The 26635-nt window shown below is 57.0% G+C and overlaps 1 protein-coding gene across 8 annotated transcripts in view; it reads right to left on the bottom strand.

Annotated features, from left to right (window-relative positions):
- Positions 1–438: 438 nt before the first annotated feature.
- PXN (paxillin) overlaps positions 439–26635 on the bottom strand; it is a 45188-nt gene continuing 18991 nt past the window's right edge. The window contains exons 1-14 of one of the 8 annotated variants that reach the window (XM_027124577.1): positions 13985–14108; positions 12269–12495; positions 11862–11977; positions 11326–11462; positions 11030–11231; positions 10059–10194; positions 7788–8657; positions 5796–6617; positions 5053–5154; positions 4624–4794; positions 4329–4502; positions 3687–3768; positions 3398–3546; positions 439–2618 (exon numbers count right to left, since the gene is read on the bottom strand). In XM_027124577.1, the coding sequence (XP_026980378.1) occupies positions 2352–2618; positions 3398–3546; positions 3687–3768; positions 4329–4502; positions 4624–4794; positions 5053–5154; positions 5796–6617; positions 7788–8657; positions 10059–10194; positions 11030–11231; positions 11326–11419 (3069 nt within the window). In that variant the 5' untranslated portion in view covers positions 11420–11462; positions 11862–11977; positions 12269–12495; positions 13985–14108 and the 3' untranslated portion in view covers positions 439–2351. Of the gene's footprint in view, positions 2619–3397; positions 3547–3686; positions 3769–4328; positions 4503–4623; positions 4795–5052; positions 5155–5795; positions 6618–7787; positions 8658–10058; positions 10195–11029; positions 11232–11325; positions 11463–11861; positions 11978–12268; positions 12496–12754; positions 12833–13984; positions 14109–26635 lie in introns of those variants that run through there. The other 7 variants (XM_027124578.1, XM_027124579.1, XM_027124575.1 and 4 more) reach the window with 7 other exon arrangements.

The following is a 26635-nucleotide window of genomic DNA, read 5'->3' as shown; positions in this document are numbered from 1 at the left end:
TCAACTGGAAGGTTTTACACCCGAGGTGTGGTGCCGGAACGTGGGAGTGGTGGTGTCTGGTCAATGTAGGAACACAGACAGAGACAAGCCCTGGGTTCACACCCTGTCTCTGTGCTCATTCACAGGATACCTTGTGCATGTCGGTTCTATCTGAACCTCTTTCCCCATCCATGAGTGTAAGGCCACCCCGAGGCCCATGTAAGGATGCCCTTGGCGAATCCATGGCAAATTGCAGTGGGCAGGGCCTGACCCATGCAGGAAGCCAGGAGGACCACAAGTGCCCTGTGGGACAGGGATCCCATCCCCAGGGCTTTGGCCTCAAGTAAGTGAACTTCAATGATTTACCCCCAAACTGTGGTCCTTGTGAGCCTGGGGAGGGTTTGGTATCTTTTCTGGGACTAAGCTGTTAATCCCAGACCACAGAGAAACGGCACTAGCACAGGTGAAAATAATGGTAAACTTTATTGGCATAAATCACAGGAATTGAAATGGGGAAAAGCCAGGTTATAAGTTTACAGAGAAAAAAAATTAAAATCAAATCATCAAATAACCATTGACCCAGAGGGTGGACCTCTGAAACCCCAGGTCCTCTAGGGGAGGGGTCACTGTAAACAGAGCAATAAGGCCTGTGGGTAGACGTGGAGACATCAGACCCGTGGCGGGGCCTGGCTGACCTCCCCAGACCCGGGTTGCTCTCAGCCCTGCCACCAAGGAGGGACCCTCTTCCCTCCCTGGGAAGCCTCCTTGAGAGGCTCAGCACACCCAGCCTCTGCTAGGAGGCTAGCGAAGTGGTCTGGCTCTTCCTCACTTTAGACCACACTGGGACCCCGTTCCACTAACCCAGAACCCCAGCCCTACCTATCTCATCCTTGGGGGAGAACACTCTGGGGGCTTCCTGTTGCTTCAGCGAGATCTTGTCCTTTTGCCGAGAATCCTAGCAGGCCCCCAGACAACGACCTGGGCTCTTTTCCCCAGGACACCAGTCTCCAGGGAGGGCAGGAAATTTGGGGAAGGGATGCACCCAGTGGAATCAACAAGACTAATGGTCAAAATCAGACACCAGCTTTCCTGAGGAGGCAGAAGAGCCCCAGAGAAGCAGTGAGAAGGCCGAGAATGTTCTCTTTGTTGCCAGAAAGTTCACAGGGGAGTGGACACTCCTAATGGCTAACTTAGGAAACAGCACCCCCAAAGTGTACTTCCCCCTTCTCCTCCCTCAGGAACAGGACGGATGAGGTTCGGAATTCTAGGCCCCAAAGGGCAAGACACCCTTAAGGCCGGTTTCAGTGAAGAGCTTGCTGGCCTGGATAGTAAGGAAGGGGTTTCAAAATACAGCAGTTTATAAAAAACAGTCCTTGTGAGCTGTGAAGTTAAAGAAGGGCAGTCACAGAGCTGCTCCCAGTTCACCTGCTTGTGCTAAGAAAAAATAAAATACAAATTGCTTCACCCCCTCCAAGCCCTCAGTACAAGGCAAACCCCATATACCAGAGCCACCGTGGCATACACAGGACAGTGGCAGTGCACACGGGGGAAAGGTACAAAAGGAGACGTCTTTAAAATCTCTTCAAAATCATTTTTGTATAGAGAAGTAAAAGCAACTCAGACGATATGAATTCAAACCTCAGTGTAGAAATCTATCAAAGTTGGTACAGTGTCCAGGCACGGGGTGAAACCCCGCCTCACACCATCCCGGGAGAAGGAGGAAGTGATTATAAAACATTATTGCTGGAGAGGCCATTCTCAGTAGAACCAGAGAAGTTACAGGGGTCGGAGGGCAGCTGCCCAGGCCTGGGGAGACTGGAAGGGCAGGAGGCGCACAAGGAATCTTCCGTGGCCCCTTGGACACTTCCGCCCTTGGATGGATGGATGGGTGGATGCTGGCATTGTCTGGAGGGAGCTGCTGTCCCCCCAATACTCTCAAAACAAGGATAATTAGGTTGTGGGGGGGGATATGGATGAAAAGAGGCCCCCATGTGACCCTGCCTGCCCTCCCCACCCCCACCCCCAGCTCCACTGCCGAAATATGAGTGAGATGGCTCCAGTGTGGGGTGCTGGACTGGCCAGGCGGGTTCGTGGGGACACAAGTGGAGCCCTCCAGCCTCTGCCTCTGGGGAGGGTGAAGAGCTGGCAGCCTGGGGGGAGCTGCAGGAGGAGGAAGGAGGCCCAGAGGCTCTGGCAGGGGGTAAGAAAAGCAGGCGGGACCCCTCAGGACCCTCTTGCCATCCTGCACCAGCCAAGGACGTGGTTCCAGTTTCAGTCGGGTTTGCCCCTTCACCCCTAAGCGAGGCCTCTGGGTCACAGTAGCAGTTGGGAGCCTGGGCCGGGAAGCGGGGCAGAGGAAGGGATGAGTGCGCCTAGCAGAAGAGCTTGACGAAGCAGTTCTGACAGTAAGGCTTGTCGTTCTGCTCCTTGAAGGTGCCCTTGTTGAGCTGCTTGAGGCAGAAGGCACAGACAAAGTGCTCCGGGTGGAACTTCTTGGCCATGGCGGTGATGCAGCGGCCCGTGATGGGCTTCTGGCAGCCGGAGCACAGCGAGCCCCGCCGCTCGTGGTAGTGCACCTCACAGTAGGGCTGCCCGTCGTGCTCGAAGAAGCTGCCGTTGACAAATGGTGTGAAGCATTCCTGGAGACAGAAGAGGGGTGGGGCGGGGGGGCAGGGGGCTCAGGCTGGGGCTGGGGGCTGAGGCAGCTCCCAGGTGATGGGCAGGTGACAGTCAGGGTGATCACACTCGAAATGATTCTCCCTTGCTGAGCATCCTCTACGTGCCAAGTGTGGGGCTAAACGCTTATTGAAGTCTCCCAATGGCCTTGACTTGCCACTGCCTGAATTCAGACACGGATCTTACGCCTGGGCACTTCAGCAGGTGGCTTAATGGTGTGCCCAGAAACCCTGGTGTCGAGAAAAGGGTTCCAGGGTCAAACTCTGCATGCTAGATTCCCATTTGGAGATCCAAAGGCACGCTTAGGTATTAAAGGCTCTGAGAAGTCTGGCAATGAACAGTTTCCCAAACTTATTTGATCAGGGGACACTTACTGGATCTCTAATAACCTCTGGGGGCCGTTACCCCCCAGAAGGCAGTCTGGAAACCATTGCCCGCATCCGCTGAGGCTGCTAAATGCTTGCATTATCTCATTTCACTCTCACACACCCTTCTCCCAAACATGACCCGTCTCAGGGCTGCTGCACGGGACCACCTTGCTCTTGGTTTCTGCCAGCCTCAGTACGAGCCCTGGCCCAGGACCTACTGGACTTGAAGGAGTGTACCCCCCCCCGCCTTCTCACCTCATTAATACCCCCAAACAGGGCCTGTAAATCGGATTCAGAAAGCACAGTGAGGTAGGCCCTTCTCTCCCCACTGCCCGCTCTCGGCCCCCTCCAGAGGAGGGCTGGGGGCCCCTTACCCGACACACAAAGCACTCAGGATGCCACAGGGTGTTAAGGGCCGAGATGTAGTTCTCCAGGATGGCTCGGGCACAGCCGCCACACTTGGGGGCGAACATGTCAAAGTAATCCTTCCGGCAGTAGGCCTTGCCGTCTTTCTCGTGGAACCCTGAGGAGGGGGGGTGTGGGGGGCAGATGAGGCCTCCAGAGGAGAAGCCACCCTGACTCCAGCCTCAGCAAGGTCTCCCACCATGCCCCCGCCTCCCCAATGCTCCGGGCGACAGCGAGTGAGAAGGTACCGGTCAGTACCTTCAGGCCCAAAGAAGGCTCCACACTGGGCACAGAAGAAGTGCTCGGGGTGCCACGTCCGGTCAAGGGCTGTCACCACTTTCTGTGAAAGCAAAGTGTGGGACCAGAGCTGAGCGCTGCCCCACTGGACAGATCCCACAGTTGAGACCCACAGGCAAGGCCGTCCTTCCACCCTGCCCCCAGCCCCAGCAAAGGAAAGAGTATAACACTCCCAAGATGGGGGTCTCTCCCAACTGTGCTCTGAATACCACTGAGAATTCTGACTTATTGAAGGATGTGATATGTCAGGCACACTCTGTCTCCTCTAATCCTCATGTGCAGTTGAGATCATAGGTTCTATTGTGACTCCCATTTTATAAGGGAAGAAACTCAGGCTCAGAGAGGCTAGACGTTTCCCTAACATCACACAGCAGGAGAGTGAGGGAGCCCTCACTTCACTCCATTTACCTGGGCAGGGCTCCTAACCTCTGGGAGTCTCAGCAGAAGGGAATCGGGGATGAGAGGTAGCGCTGCTTAATGTGCATTAGGACGGGCCGTGCATCCGGCCTGAGTGTGAATCCCAGTTTCCAAGCTGTGTGAGCTCGGCCACGTAATGTGACCTCTCTGAGCCTCAGGTGGCACCACCTGCACCCAGGAACTCACATCCAGGATGGGCCCGTTGCAATAGTAGCAGCGTGGAGAGAAGAGGTTGTGATAGTCCTTTTCACAGTAGGGCTGTCCATCCCGCTCAAAGAAGTTCCGGGATCCGATCTCCTCCTGGCAGTGGGTGCAGACAAAGTGCTCTGGGTGCCACGTCTTCCCCATGGCGGTCACGACCTGAGGAGAGAGGCAGGATACGGTTCAGGACGCAGGTCTGCCACAAAGCACCCTCCCAGAGAAGCCAAGGTCCCGTGCCCACCTACCGCTCCCTCCCCTGCCCCACCCACCCCATCATCACCTGCCCCGCGATGGGTTTCTTGCAGGCCCCGCAGACCCCCTTGGCGACCGTGGCGACCCCCAGTTTGTTCAGGTCAGACTGCAGGCTCCCCAGCATGCTGTCAAGCTGGCTCCCAGGCTTTGGGGGCCCTCCCGGGGGAGAGCTGCTCCCTGTCTTCCCCTGGGCCATGAACTGTGGAGAGAGGGGAGAAGGCAGGTGAGGACATCTGGGCCTTGGGGGATGAGGTTCGCAGCACCAGGGGCTCTCCCCTCTCCTGGACAGATGGGCTGAAGGAGGCAGGAAGTGCAGCCCCTCCAGGGGCTTCAGAAGCCCTCAAGGTGGGAGTGGCATCTGCAAGACATTCTGGTGTCAGAGGGGCTCACGGTGGGCCTGACCGAGCCCTGGGAACACATGGCAAGCAGGACATTAAGCCCCAGCCTTGGCACTGACCCCTCCCTCGTCCTGCCCTTCAGGGCTGCTCTGGCTGCCGTTCGGAGGCCAGCCGGCCGCCCAGCACAGCTCTCCGTCCGCTCTTTGTTCCAGGCCCTGGATCTTAGACAGGGGAGGAAACAAGAATAAGAATTTCTTTTTTCTTAATTAAGGAAGAAAGAATAGGAGACCCTGTCATCGGACCATTTCACAAAAAGGACTTTAGGATGAAATGTAAGGATGGATTTTTTTTTTCCCCTACTAGCAGTACCAACGTCAGGAGAAAAAGTCTAGAGAAAAACAACCACGAGAGAGAGGCCCAGGGAGAGATGAAGAGGGAGAGAGAGGTAAGCCAACCAAAAGGTGCAGGACTTAGGGAGGGGAGGTGATGGGGCCGGAGAGCAAGGAGGCCTCGCCAGGTACTGGGTCTGGGGCTGAAGGGGGGGATAGGTTTTGGTTTTCCTTCTGGGAATGGCTTCCTCAGATGGAGCCTGGGGCAGGACCGAGGGGCGGCAGGAAGGGGCAGGCAGAGGGGAGGCCCCACGGGGAAGAAAGAGGGCGGCTGATGTCTCGGGGGTGAGAGCATGGACATCAGGTTAAGCGAGGGTCCAGGGTCAAGGCCAGGTCTCAGGAAGGACCATGGTACCATGCAGGCCTTGTGGATGGAGGAACAGAGGGGATGTGTATGTGTGCAGAGTGGGAACACCACTCGAGCATAAGGACAGGGACAGGTAGGGCTGGTGTCAGGGCCCCGGGAGGCCTGCCTGCATCGGGGGGAAGAGTGGGTCCTCGTCGGTCTGGCAGCCCATGGACCTCACAGAGTGGGGCGCAGGAGTGGGCGGGGTGGGGCCCTGCACACCGTCTTCCCGTGGCCCCGCCCCAGCACTCTGGACCCCGGGGGGACCTCGAGGAAGAGCCGAGGGCCCCAGGGTGGAGGAGGTGGGCGGGCTGGGCCGGGGAGAAGAGCTGCTGGCCGAGGCGTCTTTGCGATGCTGGAGCAAAGGGCTGGGAGGAGAAGGAGAAGGCAGAACAGAGAAGGTTCTTCTCAGGGGAATGGGAGAGCCAGGAGGGAAGACAACCTGGGAGGAAGAAGAGAGGGAGAGAGATGAAGGCAACGGCGGAGGAAACATCAGCTCAGCAAGTAGGGGCTCCCTGGGGCCCTCCCACTCTGACACCAAGAGTGAGGCTGGCCTCGCAAGGCCACGGGATGCAGAACCCCCCCGCCACATGCCAAACTTCCCCTCTGGCCGCTGCTGGGGAAGAACTGGAGGACCTCCGCCCTGGCCCAGCCCTGGGCAGCTACTCACTACCTTCTCTACCAGCTGCCCCCTAGCCCGCCTCCCACACGGCTGCACAGTGATGACGACGCCCTCGGTCAGCCAGTCCTGGGCAGAGGCCCCCGCGGCCCCCTCGGCCTCCTCCACCTCCGGCTGGATGCCCAGCCGACCCTGCAGCTCCGCGATGAGCCGCTCCTGGGACGGGGTCCTGCTCAGGGTGGCGGGGTCCAGCCGGCGACGAGGGGAGGGCTCCCGGGACATGGGGTGAGCGTGGCCGGTCTCCCGGCTCCTTCTGATCATGGAGCGGATCTGGGGAGGGGGGGGAGGGAAGCTGTCACAGGCCACTCTGGGCTCAGCAGATGCTGCTCAGTCCACACTCGAGAGCCCCCAGGAGGGGTGGGCAGGACCAAACCACCAGAGAAGAGCCAAGCTGAGCTAGGGTGGAGGCAGGGGGCAGAGCAGACACCCTCCAAGTCAGCCCTGACCTTGGGTAAGACACTTCACTTCCAGGGCCTCAGCTTCTCCATCCTTGAAATGGGGTAACAGTATTTTCTCAGCTGCCTTACAGGGTTATTACAAGAATTATTTGAAAGAATGTAAGTGGACATTCTTGAAAGGGCATAAGAATTTCCCTTCTTCCCTCCCTCCCTTCCTTTTTTTAATTTGTAGTAGAAAAAATGTGGTCTTTCCTTACAGTAAATCCTTCAACCAGGTTTTTTTTTTCCTTGTTTACATTATAACCTACTTGTTTCTAGCACTTTGGTTATTATTATTTATTTTTGGCCGCGCTGCGTGTCATGCGGTATCTTAGTTTCCTGACCAGGGATCAAACCCGTGCCCCCTGCACTGGGAGCGTGCAGTCTTAACCACTGGACTGCCAGGGAAGTCCTGGTTTGGTTATATTTGTTGTTGTTTTATTTTACTTTGTTTTTGAAAAGGGCCTAACATTTTAATCAAGAAGTGAATAACAACCGTTAACGTCAGCCACGGCTTATTGGGGACCGTGTGCTATGTTCTTTCTAAGCACCTTCCAGGCATTACTTCATTTAATCCTCTGGACAGCTCTGGGGGAAATGGTCTATTACCCTCATTTTAAAGAAAACTGAGGCTGGTGCGGGCGTTGCCCAAGGTCACCCAGCGAGCAAGTGTTGGAGGCGTGGTTTGTATTCAGTTCTATCTGGTTCCCAAGCCCATGCTTTTCACCATTCCACACACATCCCATCAGGATGTCAGGGGAAGCTCATCTGAAGGAAAAAGCCTTAATCAAGCAAGAGGCAGGGTGCCACTAAGAGAAATTCCAGGGCCCAGGGAGCTCCGCTGGCCCCACAGAGCCCACTGCCCAGGGCTGGTTGTCAGGGTCTCAGGCCACGGCATCTCGGAATCGGCTGCCCAAGCAAACATGCGCAGAGTGGGAGGCTGCATGCAATTAGCCAGGCGTGGTCCACGTGGGGGCCATGCCTAGCAGCCGTGCGAGCTCACGCCTGCCTGGCCAGAGGTGGAAATCCTCTCCGTGGTGTTGGGTGTGTCCATGACCACAGCCTGTGGAAGTTCTGGCCGTTCCCTCCTGGCCTCTGCAGCGGCTTCGGTGGTGCCCTCTGGCCTCCTGGGGGTCTCGGGTCTCTGGGCTGGCCTGACCAGGCTGCCCCCCGTGGCCGTCTCTCCACCTAACTGCTCCTCCTCAACTGGGGCATGGCATCTGCTCTCTGGCTCCCCTGGCTCTGGCCTTGCCCTCTCCTTCTGCTGTCCACGTGCCTTCGTGAGACTCCAGGTATCCGGTAAGATAGCCTGACGGTCCACGGCCATGGCAGCTGGCTCGATTACTTCCTGGAAGCTGGGCGTAGCTCCCCGGGGGCACTCAGGCCTAAGCGCCTCCAGAGCCCACGGCCACTCCCATGTGGCAGCCACAGCCTCTCCTGGGCACAAAGGGTTGGCTGACAGCACTTGGGGTTCCCCAGCCTCCTGGGAACCTGTGCACCCAGCGTGGGGTAGAGTGTGGCCGGGAGGCACCCTGGAGAGCTCACTCACCAGGCTCGCGTTTGGTGGGTCCCTCCAAACACGAGCCTGGCTCTCTGCACCCGGTGGCCCCAGAGAACTCTCCGTGGAGGGAGACCTTGAGTTGGGGGTGTCAGGCATCTCCCCAAGGCCAGTCAAATCAAGCCAGCTGGGGGTCACATTGTCCTCAGGGCAGAGGACCTCCAGGGTGTGGCCGTGGCCTCGAGGGGAGGGTTTCTTAGGGGGTGGCAGGAATACATAGGGCCCAGGAGGAGGAGGAGAAAGTATGTGGTGTGGGGATGGAGCTGAGCTGGGCAGCAGCCTTGGGGAGCTCAAGGCCACAGCAGAGGAGCTGGTCTAGAGGAGAAAGACAAAAGACAGAGGGGAGAGGAGAGAGAGTTGGGAGAGATGAGGAAGGAAGCCCACTGCAAGGGGCAGGCTGGGCCTCAGGGCTCTGAGAGTCCCCGTCTACACTGACAAGACCAAGGTGGTGGCGAAGCTGAGGCATGAGGACTGGCCCTGGAAGAAGACCCAGCCCCCAGAAAGGTTTTCCTGGGCTTCATATCCCTGGCTCCCATCAAACCCAGGCGCAGAAAGCAGCCTCTGAGCCATGCCTGTCGGGCACTGCCCCCCCGCCAACCCCAAGTACAGACGAGGGAGAAAAAGCTAAGGTGAGGTGGGTCTCGGGGAGGTCAGCCCAGGCACCAATCAAGGGACAGACAGCCACAGGCAGCTCTCAGCTCTGTCTCTCCCAGACAATCCCAGCTCTCCTACATCCCCCGAGACCTTGCTCCAGGGGCACAGTGAGAACCAGCGCAGCTTCCCAAGGGATCTCAGAAAAGCAGCACAGCCTAAAGGGTGCTGGGGCAGGGCTCCCTCGGGCCAACTCCTGAGTCCAGTGTACTTGCTCCTGACGGTGGCCACTCAGAACCACTGGCACATGAGGGCCACAAGCCCAGGCCGCACCCATCCCCCCCGCCCCGTGAAACCCCAGCCGAAGGGAGGCTTGGAGGCACCAATGGGGCCAAGAGCCGGCTCCCCTCCTCCGATTCCCTAAGTCATGCCCCCGTGGAAGGGTGGAGTCAGCAACTGTTGGCGAGTTCAGTCCCCATCAGTCCCCATCAAAGCACTGCATCCTCTAAATAAAACATCTCGGGTCTGGCAGGCCCGGGGAGGAGATGGGGCGCCTCATGCAGGACTGGCCCAGTAGCCTGACAGGTGAGGTTTCCCAGAGAGAACTTGTGGGGACTCAGAGGCCCGTGGAGGATGGAAGGCGGATGGCAAAAGAGGCCTGTGGATTCAGGAGCCAGAGGCAGAAAGAAAGGATGTGTTGAGGACAGCCAGCCAGCGTGGGAGATGGGGCTCCAGGGCAAATGACCTCTCGGAACAGGATCCCACAAGGCCCAGCAGAGCACCCCCTCCCCTACCAAGAGCAGCCATCGACACAGGGTCCTTTGTCCCAGCCTCCTGATCCCTCGCCTGGGTGGCTGGGAGCTGAAAGCACCCAGGGAGGAAGGAATGTCCTGCTGAGCACGTCCTGCCTTCACAGGCTGAGAGGCAGCTCAGTCCCCACGTGGCCATCCTGGCCCTCCCTCCCCCATATCCTGGCAAGGCCAGGGCACTGCCTGCGGGGTCCCAGGCTCAGGGCGAGGCACCCAAACACGCAGGGGCCAAGGTCCAGCTACTCATGCTGAGGTACAGGAGGGGAAGGATGGGGGTTCTGAGGGGCCAGGGCAGGGAAGAGGGACCTCAGGGCACCTTAAAATCCGACAGCGAGGCCATCAGCTCATCCAGCTCCCTGGTGGCAGAAGAGGCGGAGATGCGTGTCTGCTGCTGGCTGGAGGTGACTCGCTGGGGGCTGCTCATCTCGCCCTGGTTCACAGTGATGGCGGGGCTGCACGCAGGCATGGCATCAGCGGGGACCCCAGAGGCCAGCCCGTGCACCCCCAGCATGTCCCTCCCCTCCCCAGGGGATCAACAACTCAGCTCTGACACTGGGGTCCTGCCACTCCCAACCCCAGGGAAGCCCACCAGCTCCCAGTCTCTCCTGGGGACCCATTGTTGGGAGGGGCTGCTGTCAGCCAGCAAGACAGAGCACTGAGGTGAGCTGATGGCAGAGAGGCAAGGTCAGCTCAAACGGCACTTCTTTCCAAGAAAACCAAGTCCAAGCCTGCCCGTTCAACAAGCCCCAGCATCCTGTGTATCCTCCACAACACTGCACGTACATGTGAAGTTGTTCCAACAACACAGTAACACCAAGGAGAGCTAAGACTCGGTAGACACTTACCATGGGTCCTGCGTGCACGTGTTTTACGTGTGTTATTGGGTCTCACCCCTACTGAGGTAGGTGGTCTTATCCCCCTTATCCCATTTCCCCTTATCCCATTCTACAGATGGGAAAACAAAGGCTTGAGAGACAACACTTAGTAAGTGCACAGCCAAGATGTGAACCCTATTGTGTGGCTCCAAAGCCTGTGCTGACAGCTGCTGGGCTATGGGTGCCCTCAGCGTGCACAGTGTCTGTCCTTCCTGATGGATAGTGGCTCGTTGAAGGCAGGCATGGTGTCTGCGTGACTCGTCACCATCCCCCAAGGCCTGGTGCAGGGCCTGGCAAACAACAGGCACTTCAGAGGGAACGGGTGACACTGGGGATGAGACGGCAGACCCTGGAGCATGGGATGGGCTGGGCGAGACCTTCCCCTGCCTGGGAGGGCCCAGTGGAGACTCACACGGGGCTGGGCACGGAGCTCTCCAGCTCATCCAAGAGACTCTCCACGCTGGGCCGCACGTCCTCCAGGCCCCGGCCTCCGTTCCGCTTGGGCTTCTCTTTGGTCAGTGGCCCAGCTTTGCCCCCCAACGGGCTGTTATTCTCCGGGATGCCGTAGTGGGGGCTCAGAGCCCCAGGCAGTGGGGGGCTTGAGTTGGCCTCATCTTGGGATAAGGGAAGAGAAAAGGTGCTCAGCCCTGAGCCCTGCAGGGATCCAGAGGCCAGCAGGTGGGCCTGGTGGGCCTGACCTAGTCCTACCTGCAGGGTAGCCTGGGGGGTTATGCTGCACAGCGTTCAGCTCCAGCAGCAGGCGGTCGAGTTCAGAAAGGTTGCTGCCCAAGGAGGAGCTCATGACGGTGGGTGAAGGCTCGGCCGACTTCTGCTTGTTGGGGAAGCTTTGAGAGGCAAAGGGAAGACCTTGGTGAGAGACGCTCCCCAGCTCTGGCGGCCCCCAAATCCTCAAGGAGAATAAGGCAGAGGGGATACAGCGTCTCCACCGGCCAGAGGACGGAGAGCGGGGAAGTGATGTGGCAAGAAGAGGGGAGGAAGGAAGTCTTGCTTCAGTTCTTGAACCTTCCTCAACGCAGGGCAATGTGAGAGCCAGCCCAGCTGCTGCACGGTGATGGCAGATAAGGCCACCGGGCCAGGTGAGAGGCCTTCTGCCGTCTAACCCAGTGACCCTTGAGGCAGAATCCCCCTCCCATCCAGCGCTGTGCCGTGCCTGTCCCTGGCCTCAGTGGCCTCTGCCCGTCAATGCGCAGGATTCCCAAGCAGGGGGAGGAGCTGGGCAGTACCTGTACACGTGCTCTTCCTCGCCAGCTCGGGGACACGGAAGGCCGACGCCGTCCTGGGGGCTGGAGGCACTGAGAGTTTTAGCACTGGAGCCGTACACGGGGGACGGGGATGGAGGCTGCAGGAAGGACAGTGCTCAGAGCCTCCCCGGGGAGGAAAAGGAACAGCCCGAGTCACCCCCGGAAGGCTCCTGCTCACAGCCAGTCTCATCAGGGAGTTTCCACACTCTGACCAGGAGACAGGTGATTAACACTTGGTCACTGCCCCCTCACATGGCGGCGGCGGGTGGGGAGAGCCAGACGCTTCCCGCCTCTTCTCCCTACTTCCCTGATCGCTGGCTCCCCGAGCCACTGCCAGACAAGCTCCTTGTGCCCTGAAGCTGACTTCCGAGGCCCTGTCCCCACCTTACCTGCTGGTGGATGAATCGGGAGGTGCTGGGCTGCCACTGGTCTAAGGGGTCAAGGACCGTGCCATTGAGGGCCTCGCTGGACGGGGGTGGAGGGACAGGGGGTGGCACGGCAATCTCCTGGTATGTGTGGTTTCCTGTTGGGTACGAGTAGGGGGTCTCCTCAGACAAGAACACAGGCCGTTTGGAGATGTGGGAGGTCGTGGACTCCAAGTCTGCCAGCAGGGCGTCTGCAGAGAGAAGGCGTGGGGAGCGGGTAAGAAAATGGATCCTGGGGACGAAGTCTCCAGTGGCAGTGCCCTCCCTGCCTACACCCAAGAGTTAATGACTTCTGAGCACCTGCCCCGCCCATGGGAGAAATGACTAGCCTCAGGTCAGGAAGGTACCAGCCCAGACCAGCCTGGCTAAGAACAGCTCCCAAAGCTCTTCTCCCCAGCCACGAAGAAGGTGCTCTGGAGGTTCCTGGGGCCGCCCTGAGGGCTCTCCTACCTCTGGGAGCCGGGCATCTGCGTTCCCTTCCAACAGGGCTGTGCAGCTGGCTGGCTGGCCAGCCGGGAGTCAGAAGTACCTGCCTGGAACCCGCACTCTGACTCCGCAGGGCAAGGCGGAGAGAATGGGTGGGAGGGGCCCCACGTCACGGGGAGGGGCCTGGGCACTGCCAGGTCCCACTTAATTTCCAAGAGCTTAAGCCCGCTCAGCCCCCAGCCTGGAGGGGCCCCTGGGGTGGTACCCGCCCTCCTGACCAGGTAGAAGTCGAACCTCAGGCTCCAAGCTCCTCCTGAGAGCCTCGGGGCTGCTGTGAGAAGTGTGAGGGACAAGGCTGGTGCAGCGTTCCCGCCCCCACCCCCCGGCCCCGTCAGCAGAGAGGGGCAGGACTGCTCTGTAGGCTGTTTCTGCGGAAGCCTGGCAAGCAGCCTGGCCCCAGAGGCTCCAGGGCCCCACTATTCTGCTTTTAACAGCGGCAAGGGAGCCGAATCAGCCCTCAAGTGCAAGCTTCCATTACCCTGGCACTAGGCAGCCCGCAGGGGGCCCTGCATCTCCCCAGTCCCCAGACAAGAAGGGTACAGCTGGAGGGGTGGGGGCAGGAGCTGCTGATCCTGCCCTCCTGGGACCCTCAACAGCCCCACAGCCTGGCCCCACATGCCATGCCCTCGTTCCTGCTGTGTCACCGACTAGTTCACTCTCCCCCCGCTGCTGGCCTGCTGCAGTGGGGTAACTCGGTCCCTGGCCCTTGTGATAATAACCACCAGAAAGCAATGGCTGGATCATGGCCGTTTACTAGTAACAGGCACTGTGTTGGGCACGTTGCATATGTGATCTCAGTTAATCCTCCTAATACCCCATGAAGTTGGAATTCTCACCCTCCCTTTACAGACGGGGAAACCGGCTTCAAGAGGTGGTGGGACTGGCCCCAAATAACAAAGCCGGTAAGTGACAGGACTGACTCCTCAGAGGCCCCAAACCCCAAAAATCTGCCCTGCAAGAGGCTGCTGTGGTCACAAGATGGTGCCAGATTTAAACAGTACAACTTCCTGAATGACGGGGCCCAAGCTCCGAGAGCGGCCAGTCTGATCCTTCCTGGTGGCCCTGTCCCCAACCCCACCCCTGCTCAAAGGAAGTAAGAAAGAAGCAAGGGCCTCACCCAGGGCCTGGGTCTGTGGGCCCACACCTCCCAGCTACGTGCCCTGATGTCCTACCCCCAAGGCTGGCAGCACCTACCCCAGGCTCCTACCCAGCTGATCAGAAGCTTGTTCCAAGGCCTGGGATGTCTCTGACTTCCAAGGAAGGTCAGTTCCTGCAGCCCCCGACTCCTCCAGGTCCTTTGGAAGAAGCCTGACTTCCTATCTCTAGCAAACCGGAACTAGAGGGAGTCTGTGTGTCTAGGTAACAGTGGAAAAGGAACCAGTGTCCAGGGCCAATCCCAGTGGCCTCTCCACGGCCACACCTGCTGCCTTGGCTTCACAAGGCGTCCTGGCTTCCTCTGGGCCCAAGCCAGCAGGAGGGGTGGGGTCCCTCCTTCTCCATCATGGGCAGAGCCAGCCCCCAACAAGTGCAAGTCCAGTAGGGGTAACAAGGGCAGCTGCCATGCCTGAATGCCCACCACGTGCCAGGAGTTTCACCTGTGTCACCTCTCTTTCTCCTCACGATACCACTAGCACAGATGGCAAAACTGAGGTTCAGAGAGGCAGAGGCACATCTCCACACTGCCTGAGCTGGCTGAAGTGACACCGCTGAGACCTGAACTCGGGTCTCTCGGGCTCCACTCAATAGAAGACAGATGGTTAAGCTTCCTTGTCAAACCTTCTGAGCCAGGGACACCACCAGCCTCTGCACCAAACACCTTCTCCCACCTCACTCATGACCTGACTGCAAGCCTGGCTTATTGGTTCACGGATGGATTCTGGTTTATGATTTAAACAGGCTCTTTTCAACACAGATACATCTGTTGGTCAAAAGGACCAGTCCTGGGGGATGGAGAAAAAAGATCTGTGGAGTCAAGCCAGACCTGAGTTCAGTCCCAGCTCCTCTATCTACACTACCCACAGCCACAGAGCAAATCACTTAGCTCCCCACCTCACAGCACTGGCGTGAGCTTTATATGGGATAGCAGATGCTATAGTACACGGGAAGCTGCAAACACCACACCTCAGGTGCTTTGTGTAATTCAGAAAAAGATTTTCCTCCAAGGAGGTCAGGTTGGGTTGCAAAGTGCTGACTTCTCCTAAGTCCTCTATGGGTAGGATCTGGGCAAGACAAGAAAAGGGCAACCTTGAAGAGAAAAGCAAAAGCAAAGTAATAAAGTAACATTCAAAGGAAAACATTTGGGGACTTCCCTGGTGGTCCAGTGGTAGAGAATCCACCTTACAATGCAGGGGACGTGGGTTCAATCCCTGGTCAGGGAACTAAGATCCCACATGCCGCAGGGCAATTAAGCCCACGTGCCACAACTACTCAGTTTGTGCGCCTCAACTAGAGAGCCCACGTGCCGCAAACTACAGAGCCCACGCGCCCTGGAGTCTGCGCGCCACAACTAGAGAGAGAAAACCCGCGTGCCGCAACGAAAGATCCCGCATGCCTCAACTAAGATCCGACACAGCCAAAAATGAATAAAATAAATAATAAGTCTTTTTAAAAACACCCCAAAAACAGAGTGAAACATTTGTGGATGTCAGAGAGCGGAGGCACACCACTGTCCAAACTTGTGTCTGAGTGAGAGTCAGGACGTGCACAGCCACCGGTTCTGCGGGGTAGCTTCCTCCTCTCTCTCCATCCTTGGTCTTTGCTCTGTGATAGACAGGACTTGGTGCCACTGTCCCACCAAACCCCTCACAAGCGCCTCAGGGGAGAGCCAGGAATACAGGAGGCACGGAGGAGTACTCGCTGGCCTCTACTTTGGATTCCTATGGGTGCCGAGGCCTGCTCTCTCCCCAAAGGCTGCAAAATGGTGATGGGCCAAAGTCTCCTTGCAAGCTCAGCAAACTCCTCCCCGGCCTGAGTGAACAGAGGTGGCAGATGGAGTCCACTTGCAGTCCACAGTGGGGGCGGGGATGGGGGGAAGGTCCCCAGTTTTCAGCTACAGTTACTGCCTGGTGCCAGCTCTGAATACCCTAGGGGCAGGCTCAGGATTCCTTCTACACATACCCCGAAGAAGGTGTCAGAGAAAATGGTGCCGCTGGAACACACCCTCTCTCCCACATGTTTGGAGGATGGCTTCCATACACACAGAAGCAGTAAGCAGTCAGGGCTCACTCATTCAGCCTAAGGAAGGCCTCAGACTTCCTCAGCGTCACTCCACTAAGCTTCTGGGTCCAGGCCTGAGACCACCGGAACAAGTCAGAGCAACTAGGACCACCCTAGTCACCCTGGGGAAAGAGCTCTCTCTGGGGCTTCCCAGCCCCTTGCTGGAGGAAATCACCCTAGATTCTGCAGGCGTTTTGCCTCTCCAGACCAGCGGATGCAGGCTCTGTCACTTCCATCCAAGAAGAGGGAAAGCCCAGGTCTCTGGGAGCCTATCCAGTGTATGTGTGGAGAGGGAGAGTTCTCCTTTCGAAACTGGGAATGGGGGAGTTAATGCAAAGTTTCCAGTCCACCAGAGGCAACCAGCTTGTTGCGCCCTGGCAGCGAAGGGGTGCAGACCGTCCTCCGCTGCCCGCCAGAGGGAGCTATTGGCCCGTCGGCTCTCCGCCACGGGGAGTAACCGAAGGTAACCTCGCGCAATCACGGAATTTTAGAGCCGGGGAAGACCCGGGAGCCCCCAGCCAGCCATGGGTGCACCGGGAAAGTTTCAGTGCCAGGGAATGCCTGACTGAGCTGGAGGGACGGAGCAGGCTGTGAGGAGGCGCACAACGACGCTGGGGGGCCAAGCCTCTGGGCCGTGCCTGCAGCACACATCATCTGAAGGCGTGACTCAAGAGTGACACAAGAGACAGACACATGCCCTAACTTCTAGTGCCCAGCGGCTGCACCTAAGCAGCCACTCAGAGGGGTTGTGGCTTCCACTGAGAGGCTGCCCAGGAGCAAGCGGGTGGGTGGGCACAGCGCACGGGGCCAGGACAAGGTGAAAGGCCCTTCCCTGGGCCCCAGCAACCACCGGCCGAGCACAATCCTGAAGACAGGGTCGGGGGTGGGGGGTAGCCGCTGGCTCTGCAGCCCTGAGGGGGTTAAGACTCAGGTGCCCAGGCTCTCTGCGCTGGGAGGGAGGAGACTCGGGGGCCAGTTGGGCTGCATTCCAGGGCAAATGCTGCAGCTGCTCCCCTCATATTCCCAGACCAGCTCAAGCGCCCAGGACGGAGGGAGCCCCAGGCCCCCTCACGTCCCCAACATAGGGGATCTCTGCCAGACTGAGGCTTGGGGGCCTGGGTTGACCCACAGACATTCGGCGCCCAATAATAAGTTAAAGAGACTCAACTAACCAACTCCACCTCCACCCCCAACTGGAATATAAAGACAAGTCAAGCCTCTTTCACAAGCCTGGCTTCCTCCTACCCAAGCCCGGCAACTTCTTAGTATGTGATAAAGACTATCAAGATCACAGACCTAGAGCTGGATGGACGCCAAAGAGAGTGAGATAAAGGGCCATCCAGGATCCCTCAAATGTGGCGGGGGGGCGGTTACCAGAGCGATTTCATTCTCCCTCCCAGGCTCTGAGGACATGAGATGTTAGAACTCACACAGGGGAATTCTGAGTCACACAAACTCTGCTCTGTGGCCAAGCTGCTCGTCCAGCTGCTTAACTGCTCTCGTACCTCGGTTTTCCTGTCCGTCCAATGGGAATTCCACCACCTTACTCACAGGAGTGAGGATTACATGAGAGAGTGGATATAAAGTGCCTGCTTTAGCACAGTCCCTGGAACAGAGCACATGCTCAGTAGATGGAGTTCCCTCCCAGAGAGATGGTTAGCCCTGGAGGGGAAGGAGAAAAGCGCTTCAACATCCTGAAGGCAAAGGATGTTGCAATCCTAGATCGTCAGTTAGGGGCTCCATTCTGGGGAAAACAAGGTCACCATGGAGAAGCCTGCCCAGCAGATCTTCATGATGGGGCAGGTACATGTGGGGCATCATCCCATCCCAGAGTTCACAGGCTCCCCTGCCACACCAGCGCTAGGCCGATCTAAAAGAGGTGGGGTCCTTTGGCCACCAGGAAGACCCCAGCTTGACATGCCTTATATTCTTGATACCTAGCCTAGAAGAGGCCCACAATAAGAACAAGGCTCAGCTCACCCACCTTCTTTCTGCAGGCCAATGTAACTCAGCTTTCGCGGCTCAGGCAGGTGTTTCCTTGGAAGCTGAGAAGCAGAAGGAAGGTGTAGCAAACACTGCCCTGAGAGCTCCAGCACAGCCATAAGGGACTGCCATTGCACAAGGCCTTCCCAGGCCAGGGCCAACTGTCCATTCCCTCCATTTATGGTGAGACCCAGACTCTAACAAAGACAGCAGCAGTTTGGTGAGTCCCTTCCCCACCGGACCTGGAGAAACCCAGCCTTTCAGCCTGCCTACCTTGCTGGGCTCAGAACTGTGGGCAAGAGAGGTTTCGGCCCCCCTGCTGACCACCTGCGCAGGCTTGGTGGCCTCAAGTGTCAGAGCAGAAGCTGCCCAGCCTCCTTACAGCTGCCCAAGCTCAGTACATAAGCAGTGAGCGGGGCTCGGCCCTTCCTAAGGAAGGAGCTGTGTAAACAGCAGGACCGGCTCCCCTCTACGGGGATGGTCTCATCTCGGCCCCTTTGCTGAGACTCTTCCAGATTAGGAAGGAGAGCAGGACGAGAAGGCGTGTCTCCCCCTCCCCCAGCCCTGAGCACATGAGCAGTTAGAGCAGAGGTAATCTAATCCAGGGCAGCAGGGCACTTTTACATGGTGAGTAACTCCCCAGGAATGGGGAGCTGGGTATATTTATCCTGATAACTGTCCTGGGAGGAAAGACAGATCTGTGACCAGTAAGGGCCAATCTACAATTTAGGCCAGATCTGCTCTGCACTACCCAGCCCGGGGACCCAGGGCCTGGACACCGACTAGGAACTCAATCTCCTGAAGGGCCTCCCCTGCCAGTTTGGGTTCTTGTCAACCGACTGCCTCCTCTCCAAGAATTAAGGGGCCCTGTCTATCTTGCTTGATGCCATATCCCCTGCAGGTAGACTGAATGGCTGAATGACAGCGGGACTGTGAGGACGAGGAAGATGGGGAAGGAGCCATGAACAGAGAAAGTTGCCAGTGCCAGGATGCTGTGATTCCAGGCCCAGCCTGCTGGGTGCCTGTCATCGGGTCGGGCATCTTCTCTAGCTGTAAAATGGGCAGAACCCAATTTGTTCCCATGCCTGATAGCAAGCTCTGAGGAGGAGATAACATAATTTCGGGTGAAATTTACACAGAACCTTTCTGGAGCTCTTTGGAGTTTGTCTAAATCCAAGATACTGCTATTATCTGAATCCCAGACAGCGAACTGCTCTCCCTAAGGGGATGGAGGAGAAACAATCGATACTGGAGTGTCATTTAAATATTTAATAGCAGTGCCTGGAGGTTATGAAGACGCAGCCACCATTCTCCTTCGCTGACTCATGCCTCACTCAACAGGAACTGCAATTTTACTCTCAGCCCTGAAGGAAGTGTGGGCTGGGGGTGACACAAAGGAAACCAGGGGAGACGGCCAGGAGTCTTCCAAGCTGCTGCTCCGAGAGGTGGGAGGCGGCCCTTTGGAGGAGGCGTTTCTTGCCTGGGCTTCCCACATGCCTTAGGAGGGCGGTTTCCTGTCTGCCCTTCCTTGCAGGGGCTGACACAACATGAGTGTGTAGGCAGGTTGGCTCTCTTCACTGGGTGCCTGGCTGGCGCCCAAGGTCACAGAGCACAGGTAACCAGAGACACGAGAGAATAAAGGCGGAAAGGCAACTCCAGAGGTCACCCCGAGCTCCAGGCAGAAGCCCAACTGTGCCAGGCCCCATCTGCACTGGGCACCCACACAGGACCCCCCAGTGACCAGGCCCTGGGCCACGGCGGCTACCCCATCTGATGGGGCTCCAGCAGGTTAAGCAGCAACAGGTGGGAGAAGCCGCCCAGGTATACTTTGCACACCTCCACCCCCCCAAGATGGGCCCAGCAGCAGGTCCAGGCTGACTGGACAGCGGAGTCTCATTTCTGTTGTAAATAACTCATCTCTGGGTCCGGGATCAGCGGGCCCCACCCTCCTCCAGAGGGCCCAGAACCCAGTGGACGCATTTCATTGGTCAGATTTCATCACCTCCTCGGGTCACCCAGAGACTCTGGACTTTTTTAAGGTCGTGTCTAGGGTCCAACTCCAGGCCCACCCCGCTGGTTCCTTCAAAGGGTAAAACGTGGATTTACATACAAGATAGACAGCATTGAACCCAGGCGGCTCAGGGGCTGGAATTTTTCTCAGCTATTCCAAATCCACCCAATCCATTCCTGCAATCTGGGCTTTGTGGCAAGTCAGTCTGTTGCAGAGCAGGGCGGCTCCGGGGGCCTCTCACCCCTGCTAATCATCAACAGAGGTTAGGAGGGGCTTAGAAGTGAGTCATCCGCCCTACAGAGACCCAAACAGAAAGTTCAAAAGTTGGCCTGTTCCAGGAATGAGCTGTAGTCTTTTCCCGATGTTTCTGGATTTCATAGCACTACTTACCCCCTCTTGACCAGTCAAGCTCTGACTAATGAACACGGCTCACGGTGGCCACAGGACAGGTCCGTTCTTCCCCACCTCCGGCAGCTAGGCCATTTCCTGACCGCACTCTCTCTTGCCGGCCTTCCCCGGTTCTCCTACAGCACCTGTGATATCCTGCGGCCCTCTTCCAGCTCCCCACATGTCACTGTCACCAAGTACCATCCGTTCTTCCTTCACGGGGCCTCTCCCCTTTACTTGCCTCCCTTTCTGTCACAGGAAGCCAACAACTTAGACCGGCATCCGAATCCATGCTCGGCCCCTTCTCGAACTCGCCGGCAGCGTCTGCCCTGCGCTCCCCCATTCTAACCCTTGCAGCAGACGACAGCAGTGTGAACTTGAAATCTCACCCCTTCTGTGCGCGTCCACTAGACCGCTTGCCCTCTGAGGGCAGGAACCTCCTCCCCCCTTGCTAGATCCACAGCGCGAATACCCTCATGAGCCTCTCGGACAGTGACTGGACGTTTGCCAAGCCAAAGAGAGTCAGAATACTGAAGCCACCATGACCCTCTCCGCCTGCAGAACGAGATCGGAACCCCTGGGGTTGGCATTCTGGTCTTGAGCATCTCAGAATACAGCCCCGACTGGCCTTTACCTTCTCGGCCCGCTCACTGCAACCTGCCTTGCTGGCCAAATTGGGCCCCCTCTTCCCTTTCCCCAGCAAAGTGCCTTTATTCACAGCACTGAACATACCTCCCACCCCCATCATCTACAGGGATATCCACACCCCCAAGGGGAGCGTGGAGGCCAGGGGCACAGGTAAACCCAGAACACCTTCTGAGGATCAAACTGACTCAGAAGCAAAAACAAAAAACAAAAAAAAAACTGACTCAGAAGCAAGAAATTGAAATCACTGCCTTAAATTAAAAGTCTACTTTATGGAGTCAGGTGCAAAATGCAAATGAATTGTAAGATAAGAACTGAGGCTTCAGAGAGACCTTTTTTGTACATGCACATGGGGGCTTAGGTGACATTTAAACAGCCCCACAAAGCCATCCTGTCCATACCATAGATCTGTCTTCCCATGTGACGTTGGGAGCTGGGACAATCACATAGCTCTCTCTATACCCCTCCTGGCATCCCAGCCTGCATGGCAGCGTGGCTGAGTGGAAAGAACGGGCCTTCAAGTAGAGAGGGGGACAGGTTCAAATCCACACCACTCACCAGCCTGGGTGGCAATTCTGGGCTTTAGTTACTCAGATAGCTCATAGAGCACAGGGTGAGTAATCAATGAAAAAGTGTGCGAAAACCACCATGGCTGGGGAGAGCCTCCCAGGCCTCCCGCTGTGACACAAGGAGACACTAGGGGAAAGAAACCCACATCATTGCATCATGGCATCATTGCCGACTTTCATCTCCCTAAGGATGGGAGGCGGAGGAGGCGGAGCCAGGGACTGCGGCCAGGAATCTTGGGAGCTGTGACAGGTCTGTCACTAACTCGGGCCTCCTTGCTGAGCAAACCACTGACCTCATCCCTCTGTTCCTTGGGTTCATTCCAAGTCCTCCTCAGAGAACATCAGCTGAGCCCAGAAGCCTCCAACTCACTCCCTAGCAAGGACAGAGGCAAGAGCGAGAAGTTACAGGGCTCCAACACCCCCCAGCCCCATGCCAGCTCTGCCACCTGCTGGGAAGTCACTGCAGTCTGAGAGCTCTGTGGCATTGAACCTGGCATCTCGGCAATAGAAGGAGCTCAGTCTCTGACCTCCCAGAGCAAGCCCAGGGCAGAGCAGCCTTTGCTCCTGCCACTGAGGCTCCGAGCCCTGCAGAGTGCCACAAAGGAACGTAAAGACAGGGCCGCGTGACCAGAAAGAAGCTCAGACAAGGGGGCACGGGGAGAAACGTGCAGGCCTCACAACCCCATTTTATAGATCAGGACGAAGAGGCTCAGAGATGTCTGATGAGTACGCTCTGCAGCCTGGCAGAGTCCCCCACCCCGACGAGGACAGCTCTGCCTGACTGCAGAGCTCACCCATGTTCTTTCCATGACACCCCACTGGGAGAGGAACATCGCTGTCAGCAGCTGTCCCTCATTCTGCCTGTCACCACTCTCCACACTCTCCATTTCCAAAGCACCAGTCTCCAGAGCCCCTCGAGCAATCCAAGAAGGCTGGCCACTGGGGTGCCCCTCCACCCTGGCCTCTGTTGGGGCCCTTGCTCTGGGCCTCCCTTCTTGTCTTTGCCCCTCAGGCAGGGCCCTGTGCCACAGATGAGCCCCTAGTGGTGGCACGGGGAGCTCCATGTTCTAGGCTAACTTGCTGCCTGGTAGAGTGTTTTCTACCCTGTTGCCCATCCAAACAGCATGATGTAAGATGGGGCTGCCCCAGGCGCTGACCTCCGCCCTCTTCTTATCTGCACAGATTGAGGAGCCGGGGCCATCGTTCTGGGGCACAGTGGCTCCCCAGCCTCACCAGAATCAGGCAGAGGTGGCAAGAGAATCATCAGGAGACAGACTGGCAGTCAAGGCTCCACTGAAGGCACCAAACAGCCAACTGAGGGAGGGACAAAGAACCTCTCGTACGATGTACGATCAATCAGCCTGAAGTGTGCCACCACCTGTCCTTAGCTAAGGATCATAAAGTATGGACATCTGCTATTTACTTGCTTTCGCTGTTTTTTCTTTGTGTGTGTGTGTGTGTGTGTGTGTGTGTGTTATGCGGGCCTCTCACTGCTGTGGCCTCTCCCGTTGCGGAGCACAGGTTCCGGACGCGCAGGCTCAGCGGCCATGGCTCACGGGCCCAGCCGCTCCGTGGCATGTGGGATCTTCCCAGACCGGGGCATGAACCCGCGTCCCCTGCATCGGCAGGCGGACTCTCAACCACTGCACCACCAGGGAAGCCCTGCTTTCGCTGTTTGAAAATAAGCTTAAGTGGGTTCATGCCTGTCAGCCCACCCACATGTGTTCCAATATGCTTTCCTGAGGGAGAGAAAGAGCTGGAAAGTGCTCAGAACCCCAGGCAGCACCCTCCAGAAGAAGGATGGGCAGCTCATGATCCTTATCTGTCACGAGTATCATCTGGAGGGTATGACACTAGAACACAGTTGGAACCACTATCTGAGATACTCAAGAGCAGAGAAGAAGGGGCAGAGGGGGCCAGAAAGCCAGGGCCAGTGGCCCCCAGTTGACCCTCAATTACACTTTCACTTCCCTAGAAGTATCTATGCCATCCAGCCCTGGTCTTCCCAGTTTCACAAGTTTGGAAGCCATCTGCTTGGTTTGGGGCAAGACAAAATTCTCGGGCTGCCTGACTGACTGTTGGTACCTCCTGAGTAAGGGAGGAGCCCCAAGTCTTGGCCCAGTCTTTCCCAAGCTCCCCACACAGGCCCTGGTGGGATGGTGTCGCTGATCTACAAAGGAGAGATGATTCCAGCCATTTCCTGAGGAGGTCAAGACAAATTTCTCTGGAAGCCCATATCCTTGCTGACTCTCTGCACTGGGAATTCGGCCTCTTCCTGGACAGGAAGGGAGCAGATGGAGGCCACAGTCCTCACGACTTTGGCTAACAAGAGTCACACTGGGAAACCACAAGAGAAAAAAAGGAGGGAAAGACCTGCCTGAAAGTAAAAGCATCCAAGGACTGTCAGTCTCGCTGGCAGGGCTCACATGTAGGGACATCAAGGTACAGAGGAGGAGGACGGGGTGGGAAGAGAACCAAAATAAGCCCCTGTAGTCCGTCACCTAGAAGCCTACCAGCCCCAGAACTGAAGCAGAGAGCCAGGCAGATGCCAAGCCTCACGGAAGAACCGAACAGGGTGGTCTGTGCCCCGGGGCTCATGTGGCAGAAAAGATCCCAGGGCTCAGCTTGGCTTGGCATGGCTGGCCTCCCTCCACCATGCCCAGCTGGTTACATCAGGAGATTGGCCAGGGTGGTGGGGGAAGTATCCATCTCAGCCCTACTTTGGGTTTTATTGGAGGAGACATCTGGGGCTCTCGGGAATCCAACCCAGCAGAGCCAGGACAGATGGCAAGAGCGGTACCCCCCCAACCCCCCCCTCACCACAACTGAAGAAAGCCCACGTGCAGCAACGAAGACCCAACACAGCCATAAATAAACAAATAAATAAATGTATTTATTTGTTTTTTAAAAAAAGTGCAAGTCTCCTTATGGTTACCACAGGAGAAAGCAGGGGAGGATAAATTTGGGATTAACAGATCCACACTACTATATATAAAAGAGATAAACAAGGACACACTGTACAGCACAGGGAACTATATTCAATATCTTATAATAACCTATAATGGAAAAGAATCTGAAAAAGAAGATATATATAACTGAAGCACTTTGCTATACACCTGAAACACTGTAAAACAACTATACTTCAATAAAAAAATAAAACTTAAAAAAAAAAGTGCAAGTCTCTGTCCCCATCCACCCCTCCCTGTTGTACCCCGAACTGTGAGGTCTCCCTCCGCGGGCACCGTCCCTTGCAGGGAGTCGGGGGCGGGGGGGGGGGGGGGGGTGCCTGGTCCCCCCACTCCACTGTCCTACCCCACACGTAGTTGAGGTAGGAGCTGGGACAAGAGGAGTCAAGTCTCACTGGCTGTGAACAAAGACTCCTGTTTCCACGTGAGAGGGACAAACTTCAAAACCCAGGCTCAAAGCGCAGCCATGGCGCTCTGGCCTGGCGTCCAGGTCCTCTGAGGGAAGATCCCAGGGGTGGTGCCACCCTTAGAGCCAAGGGCAGTTCAGTGTGCAGTGACCGACAGCAGGAAGTGCCAGCAGCCACTGGGGGTGGGGCTGAGCCCAGCCACTCAGGCCAGGAGCACAGACTCCCGGCGAGGGCAGATTTTACAGTTCCTTACTTGCCCATGCCTACCTACCCTTCTGGTGAAATAGGAACCACACATGGCTAAGGGTTGGCCCAGATAATCTTCCAAGAGCTCTTTCAAGTAATGAACTCTGATTCTTCTTCCAGAGGGGATTCTAGAGGCAGCAGGACCCGGGGAAGGGGGGTTAAAGGAGGCAACAGAGAATATGGCAGATGCCACCAGCCCTAGGCCTGCAGGCTGCATCCCACCACACAACTCCCTGGATGTGTTTGTGGGGTTTTTATTGGCTGCAGGATCTTAGTTCCCCGACCAGGGATCGAACCCATACCCCCTGGCCCCCTGCAGTGGAGGTCCCTGTTTGTGCTTTTAAAAGAAATCTGAGTTAGTCTTAATAAATCGAGAGATTTCACATGAAAGCCAGATTGTCTGGCTTCCCAGGAGCAGTCAGAAGAGCTACCAGTAGGGGTCTACTTACCTGCAGGGCCACCACTGGCTGTAGCATGAAATCTAACGCCCTTTCTTTTTGGCCCACTCCAACCATTCACAACACCCACCGGCCTCAGCAAGTACGTGAGTTTGCAAGGAAATGCAGTGTGGGTTTTGTAGTTGGAAAACTTCTAAGTCCCAGCTCTGCCACTTGCTGGCACTGCACCTCTTTGAGCTCAGTTCCTACATCTGTAGACTGGGTATGATAACAGCCTCTGACATCATAGGGATGGGGGAATTCCCCAGGACCTGCCTCCTCCTGTCCTTCCATCCCTCTCCCTGGGTGCCGCCTCACCTTTACCTGCGGTGGCCCCGATAATGTCTACAAACACCATGCTGGGCACAGAGGTGGCAAAAATACAATGTCTGGGGACTCCCCTGGTGGTCCAGTGGTTAAGACTCCATGCTTCCACTGCAGGGGCATGGGTTCAATCCCTGGTCAGGGAACTAAGATTCCTCATGCCACACGGCGCAGCCAAAAAAAAAGTGACAAAACAAAACAGTGTCTGTCCCCACAGAGCGCTAACTAGTGGAAGATTGTCATAATCTGGGCCAGGGGGAGAGAGCAGAGGTTTTTTCCAGGCACAGGAAGGAACAGAGGCAGAGGTGAGACACAGCCTGGCAGACAGAGGGGGCTGGAGCTCAGAGCACAAGTCCCAGCTTGGGGGAAGAGGAGCGCAGGAGCTGTGGAGTCTGGACTTACAAGGGCAAACCGTGGGGGGGAGGGAAGGCAGTACCAGGCTTGCGTTTTACATCAGTGTGTGCAGGGGAGCGGGGAGGGAGGTGGGGCTTGACCAGAGGCGGCCCAAGAGTCACAATGCTCTAAATAAAACTAGGCGAAATCAAGGAGACCTGGTAATTGAGTGGCTATGAAGACAGAGGAGTACAGGATGCCTCCCACGTTTGTTTCCTGCGGGAGGACGGAACATCCACCAGATGAGATAGGGCAGGTGGG

This window comes from Aethalodelphis obliquidens, unplaced genomic scaffold (genome assembly GCF_003676395.1).
Source record: "Aethalodelphis obliquidens isolate GAN/ISIS:26980383/991018 unplaced genomic scaffold, ASM367639v1 scaffold28, whole genome shotgun sequence".
In the NCBI taxonomy this organism is placed as follows: Eukaryota; Metazoa; Chordata; class Mammalia; order Artiodactyla; family Delphinidae; genus Aethalodelphis; species Aethalodelphis obliquidens.
Note: the sequence above shows the minus strand (reverse complement) of the source record. Positions and strands in the feature narration are given on the sequence as shown.